The 6,879-nt window shown below is 48.8% G+C and overlaps 1 protein-coding gene across 3 annotated transcripts in view; it reads left to right on the forward strand.

The window, feature by feature from the left end:
* The first annotated feature begins 5,385 nt into the window (after window positions 1-5,385).
* The window catches only part of Lix1 (protein), a 28,007-nt gene continuing 26,513 nt past the window's right edge, over window positions 5,386-6,879 (forward strand). Inside the window, exon 1 of one of the 3 annotated variants that reach the window (XM_038010825.2) lies at window positions 5,386-5,993. In XM_038010825.2, the coding sequence (XP_037866753.1) occupies window positions 5,972-5,993 (22 nt within the window). In that variant the 5' untranslated portion in view covers window positions 5,386-5,971. 3 annotated transcript variants of the gene reach the window in all.

Raw genomic sequence — 6,879 nt, forward strand, 5'->3', positions numbered from 1 at the left:
TTTACTCCGCTTACAGATCATGGGGTAGAGTCTACCGAGAATAAACGCGGCACGGTCACGGACTGATTTTATATGCGGGCGGAATGTCATCGATGCATCCAGGGTAACGCCCAGGTACTTGACCTTCCTGGCCCAGGGTATGGATTGACTAAAGAGAGTAATCGGGGGTGTGAGATTCCTCCTCCTAATACGGGAGGAAATCCGTGTGGAGCTTCCCCTCTGAAATAGCACCGCAGTACTTTTCGCTGGGTTGATGTCTATGCGCCATTTTCGGAACCACTGTCCTAGGGCTAGGGCTGCGCTCTGAAGCTTCTTCGCGATCAGGGACTTATTTCTACTAGAATAGTAAACAGTCGTGTCGTCGGCGAATAAAGCTAAATGGGTCGGCGGCGACCGGGGAACATCGTTGACGAATAAGCTAAATAGGAGGGGTGAGAGGACAGAGCCTTGCGGGACTCCAGCTGTGAGAGGTCGTGGGGAGGAGCGGGTTCCCTCGACTCGATATCGAAAAGAGCGGTTCGACAAGAAGTCCCGTATGATGAGCACGAGACTATCCGGCACGCCCATGTTGAATAGTTTGAAAATCAAACCATTGTGCCAGACTTTGTCGAACGCTTTTGCGACGTCGAAGAAGAGAGCTCCCGTGTATAACGGTTTTGGTCGATTAAGCCCCACAAGAATGTGCTCCGTGAGGCGGTGCACCTGTTGAACGCATGAGTGATTTGTACGGAATCCGAATTGTTCATCGATAAGAATGCCCTTGGATGAGACGAAGTCTCTGAGGCGTTTGTAGAGCAGACGCTCATACAGTTTGCCTAGAGACATGAGGAGGCTAATCGGGCGGTAGCTCGTCGGATGATTTTTTGGTTTACCGGGTTTATGTATGCCGATAACGTCCGCTTCTTTCCACACCGCGGGAAAGATACAGTTCGCCATAGCGGCATTGAAAATAGATGCCAACATCACGATGAGTTGGACGGGTAGAAGTTTAATAACGCGGTTGGATATACCGTCGGAACCGGGAGCCTTGCGAGGACGTAGGTCTTTGATCAAGTCTTTAACTTCCATCGGGGTGACGGGTGGTAACGCATCCGAGGGTGGCAAGGAGACTCTGCGTTCTACCTCACTGTCTACTAATTCTACATGAACAGGGTCCACGGATTGAGTGCTGGGCGTGCACTGGGTTTGCAATGTATCGGCCAGCAGCTCTGCTTTTTCGTCATCATCGAACGCCGCGAGTCGGCCTGAGGGGCCTACGAGGGGGGGCATACTTACTACCGTATCCGATTTGAGAGTACGAGCTAAGCGGTAGTAAGACCTTTGGGAGGGCGCGAGTCCTTCTAAGAAATCAGACCATCTGGCATCTCGGACTTCGGCGATGCGAGACTTTACGTCGCGTTGTAGGGCACGCATTCGAATACGATTTTCCGCGGTAGGATACCTGTCGTAGGCGCGTATCGAGGCGTTCTTAGCTCTAAGGAGTTCCCTAATATCGTCGGACAATTTGAAGCGGTGAAGGAAGTCCTCCGCTACAACTTGTTTCGATGACCTATCTAATGTCGAGGTGATGTGTGACGTTAAGATGTCTATGGCTTCAGCGGTATCCTGAGGAGACGGGATAGAGTCCGGGTTAAGCGGGAGCGATGGTGGATCAGATTCAGCCAGGCTGATGCCCAGCGTGTGCCAATCCACCACAGTCCTCGTGACGGGAACGGAATCGGGAGCGCGACCGAGCTTCATAACGACGGGACGGTGGTCTGAATCTAACTCTGAAACTACTTCGATCGAGTGTAAGCGCAGAGTTACGTTTTTTAATAACGCTATGTCGAGTATATCCGGGCGATGCGCGATATTTAGCGGGTAGTGAGTCGGTGTTAGCGGAGCGACGATATCGAAGGCGAGATCATCGACTAACGCGTCAAGCCGCCTGCCATTCGGGGTTGTGGTGTGTGAGTTCCACCTGATGTGTTTACAATTTAGGTCGCCCGCCAGAATGACAGAGCTCCCCATACCGAGCAGCGCCTCGATATCACTGCTTAGAACGATCTTATCCGGTGGAAGATAAACGGACGCGATAACGATCGGCGCGTGTCCCGTCAGTGAGATTCGGCACACTGATGCTTCGATATTAGTGAGCGCGGGAGGATCGAGCGGGACGCAATGCAGGGCTCTTCTATAGTAAATGACGGTACCACCACCACGGGCAGAGAGCCTGTCGTTCCTGACCATGTTATAGTTCGCGATTTTAGGGTCACGGCGCGCGGGCTTAAGTAGGGTCTCCTGCACTAAAAAGATATCAATTTGGTGGTCACGCAAAAAGTCAGAAACCTGATCACGTTGATTTGCGAGACCGTAAGCGTTAAAAAATCCTATCGTTACGGATAGGGGCTTTATTCTACTTATATACGCCATTGATTACCGGCGGAGTGAGGGGAGGACGTACGTATTTAATGACGCGTATACGTCGGCGTATTCCTGCACAACGGCGATAAAGTGTTGTGCAGTGGAGGCAGCGCGAATGGCGTCGCCCAAAGCGTTAACGCGCTCAAAGTTGATCGACTGAAAGAAGTCGATCGCTAAAGCGAGATTGTCGGACGCGGTCGGAGGGCAGGTCGCGGGAGAGGGACGAGTCGCGGGGGCGGGACGAATCGCGGAGGAGGGAGTTGTAGCCGTGTTCGTGTACGGCAGCGGTTTTGCCCAGGCCGAGACACTGGGCACCGCCGCCGGAACGAACGCTGGTTTAGCCTGCGACGCAGAGGGTGCCGAGGCTTTGATGTCTGGGCCGGAAGCTCGGAGGCGGTTTTGGCGGGCGACGCGGCGATTTATTTTAGGGGCTCGGGGGCAACCACGGTAATTCGCGGGGTGACCCTGTGTTCGACACAGGACGCAGCTAGGCGGTTCCGTCGCGGTTTTTTGGTCGCGAGCGCAGAGGGCCGTGGCGTGATCGCCCAAACACTTAACACATCGGGGGCGCGCGTGACAGTTACGGGAAGAGTGCCCGTACAATTGACAGTTATGGCACTGGCTAGGAGTGCCTTTTTTATGGGGGGCTTCGACAGCGATACCAGAGAGCCTACAGACGGTCTGTGTGTTAAAGATTTTCTTACCCTCGGGGGTAGGCTGGAGAGCGACTAGAACCATATTATATGGCTCCCTACCGCGACCGGTGTGCATACGGTGCACAGAATTCACTGGTAGGCCTTGTTCTAACAGGTCGGCTTTTACGAGCTCTCAACGCGGAGTTCGCGCTCCTCCTGGAGCGTATACGTATGGAAACTTATACGCTCCTTACGGAGGTAAGAAGAGAGGGCCCTATGGTCGTCGGGTGTTTGAACCTTAATTTGAATGCCGTTCGCGAGGTTACGGGCATTCGTGAAATTTATATTTTTGGCCTTAAGGGCCAGGCAAACTCGATCCCAAGCTGCCTTCTCCTGAAGGATAACCGGGGGAGGGGTCTGGGTTTTATTTTGTGCCACCGGACGCGGCGACGGAGTGGCACGGGCTGGGGGCGCAACGGGAGTCTGAGGGCGGGGGCGCGACGCGTTCACGGCTTTGCTAATTTTAGCGGCCGCGGGAGCTCGAGACTCCGCGGCACGCTTCTTACCCTTCTGTACCAGGGTGAATCCATCCGTCGATGAGGCGGGGGCGAGGTCGACCTCCATGTCCGAGTCAGAGTCGGAGCACGAGGAGGCGGGTGCAGGCGACCTACGAGCAAGTGTAGGTGTTTTAGAGGGCGCGACGGAGGCCGCGGATGATCGCTCAGCTGAAACGATGGTCACGGCGGACGACGCAGCAGCTTTTCTCGCCAGTATAGGCGACACGGGAGCGGCAGGCACGACAGAGGCTGCGGTGCTCAATGCAGAAGCTCTGCACGCAGGTACAGGCGACGCAGGAGCAGCGAGCGCGGCGGAGTCCTCGAGAGGGCTCGCAGTGTGATTGGCCTTGAAGGCCAAAAACTCCGAGGCGAGCTGTGGGTGGCGAAGTCGGAGGAATTCCGCGAATACAGCGTCCATGATCGCTGAGTACCCAGGTGGGGCGGCCCCGGGTCTTGAGAACACTCGCCTTGCGGCGAGGCCCCAACTTCTCGGACCTGAGCGGTTCTATTGAACACAGGTGGCAATGCGGCGCGATTACTACAGGACAAAGAAAAAGCACAACAAAACAGAAATTACGAAAAGAAACAAAACAAATAAATACTTGCAGGAAACCACTTTGTCGGCAGATGTACCACGAACACAGAAACAACAAAAGGAAACAAAACAAATAAAAACTTCCAGAAAGAGCACTTAGTCGGCAGATGTACCACAAACACAGGCCGCGCGAACAATGGCCGGGCTAACAAAAGCCGGGCGAACAAAGACCGGGCGATCGAGTGGACGATGAGCACGTCCGCACGTGACGGGTGCCTCTATCGGAATCCTTGATTCATTCAAAATTGCTTTGGACTTCTTATACTAATTTTTACACACAACGCTACCGCGATGTAATTTTGTTGGCCTGTGACATCTATTGACGACATTTGTCAACTGTTGGATTTAAACTTAACAATATTTTAATGGTGTGCAATATAAACCTCATATTTAATAATAATTCTTAATATGTACAGGACTCTATATAATCATATAAATAATCATAAACCTTACACATTCGACTTAGACTTAGGTTAGGTTTAAATGAAAGGCTCTCGTTGATGTCTTTTACACGAGCTTTAAAGCGCTTTATTCGACACTCCTACGCATGAAGGATGACATTGATTTAATTATAGTTCTATTTCTTAAATAATGTTTCTACAAAAATGTTCAAAATCAAATTTACCATATATGTAATGAAATATAAAATTATTTATTTATATTTATTCATGTATATTTACATTGGTGAACTTAACGCTTGCATAGTAATAATGGTAGGTGCATCGAAATATCTATAAATTATTGTTACGAAGTGCAAAATGCGGGAGCGAAATTTCTTGTTTGTTCGTGTCTCGTCAAGTTTGAGGTGATATCGTTCGGCGGCAGACAATAAATCCGGTTCTGGCAGCAGAGCGGTGGGTTGCAATTAAACTAGTGTCGCGGACCGTGCGAAAGTGAAGCATAGAGGGGGGCGAAGACCCGATCTCAGGAGGGGAGGGGCTGGACGTCGCGACAAAGAGCGCAGATCATTCTTTTGCACTTGGATACAGTGGTAAAATTATAAAATCGTTGTTCGATTTCAGCGAGCTTTTGTCAAAGTTATCTATCGCCTTAGCTCCCGATCCTGGATTTAAATGCGGTGATAAGGTCATGTTTGTCTCAGCGAGTGTCTGATAGAGAAGTCAACGGCCGCGCGTCCTCGTCGTCGGAGGTGTGATGAGGATGAGAGGCGAGCGCCTGTGGTGGGCTGGTGGGTGTCAGTGTGCGCGCAGACGCCGGTGCAGCCGCACGCGCCGCGAGCTGCGATGAGGTAGCGGCGCGGCCATGGTGTACCCGGAGCCGTCCCGCTGGGGCGCGCCCGACGCCGCGCTCGCGCCCCTCTACGACGACGTCTACAGAGGTCAGCTGACATTTGCAACCTCCGCTATGCGAATGCAAGCCTCTTTGTTTCTGTGTTAGAACCTGTAATTCCCGTGCACGCGACCCCCTTTTGCTTTCCCCTTTTATGTTAACGTTCTGATTTCTGGTTTTCGAATCCTATTTAATCTTAACATAATGGCACATTTCATGCTTTCCGCTCTAACATTATTTATTACTGTATCTTATATGACGATAACACGATTCGGTGTCTTTATATAATTAAAAAAAACTAATTTCATTTATTAAAAAAAAAAAAAAACTGAATAACAACAAAACTGACTTTGTGTTTTAACGTGCATTATTCTTGAATGTATATCACAAATATCTGTCCTGGAATACGTTTTCAACTGGTTATAGTACCGTTTTAGGTATCCTTTTGCTTAAAAACCTGCTTTGGTTCGAAGAGTGCAAATAATTGCAATATGACTAATCCGGCGGCGAAAGGTACGTTGAATAAAGTCTAGATTTTTCTTCGGTGTCTACAATTTTTTATTTATTACCAATCGGCTAATTTAGAATTCATTTAGGCGAAGTCTCGCGAAGAAAGCGGCTAATGTCTGATTAGAGAACAGGTTTATGCGAAATGTTCGTTTTCGATATAACGCTTTGAGCACTAAAATATCAATCGAGAGTCGCTTATTTACATTTAACTAGAGGTCCCGCAGTAGTCGAAATTCGACTATAATTAATTGGAATTGTAAGTTTGTACACTATTATGATTGTATTTTATACTTCTTTAATCACAAATTTCGCCAAGACTACACTATAAGAAATATTAACACAGACAAACAATATTTAATCTATTCTCAATTTGACAACAGACGTCAAGAACAAAAGTTTGAAAATAAATATTATGCATGCGTGTGTGCATCAAATACATGGTATGTAGTGTGTGTAATGTTTTTTATATTGATTTAATATATCTTTTACGCATTATCTAAAAAAAAATTAGCATTGTGCACTTCTTCTCTATGTTCTCTATAAGTGTGGAAAATTTCGTGCTCTTCCGTCCGCGCAATTTTCGTAAAAAGGGATACAAAGTTTTTGCTTCACGTATTAATATATAGATTCTCAAATGTGAACTTAATCGGAAACAAGTCTAACAGAGCGGTGGCCTCCCGCTCGCGTCCGTCGCGCCAAACTTTATAATTGCCTGTTAGGTATTGCCCCATTTGTTTTTGCGTGCCGTTTGTTTGTGGATTCGGCTTGTTCGAATTTGTTTTGTCGATTCGAATATCAATATCGTATGGCTTCGTGTGACCCTTTGTGTTATGAATATAATTTTACGAATCGGAGGAAGGCCTTTGATGTGTTTAACTTTGCGTCTTTA

This window comes from Bombyx mori, chromosome 5 (genome assembly GCF_030269925.1).
Source record: "Bombyx mori chromosome 5, ASM3026992v2".
In the NCBI taxonomy this organism is placed as follows: domain Eukaryota; kingdom Metazoa; phylum Arthropoda; class Insecta; order Lepidoptera; family Bombycidae; genus Bombyx; species Bombyx mori.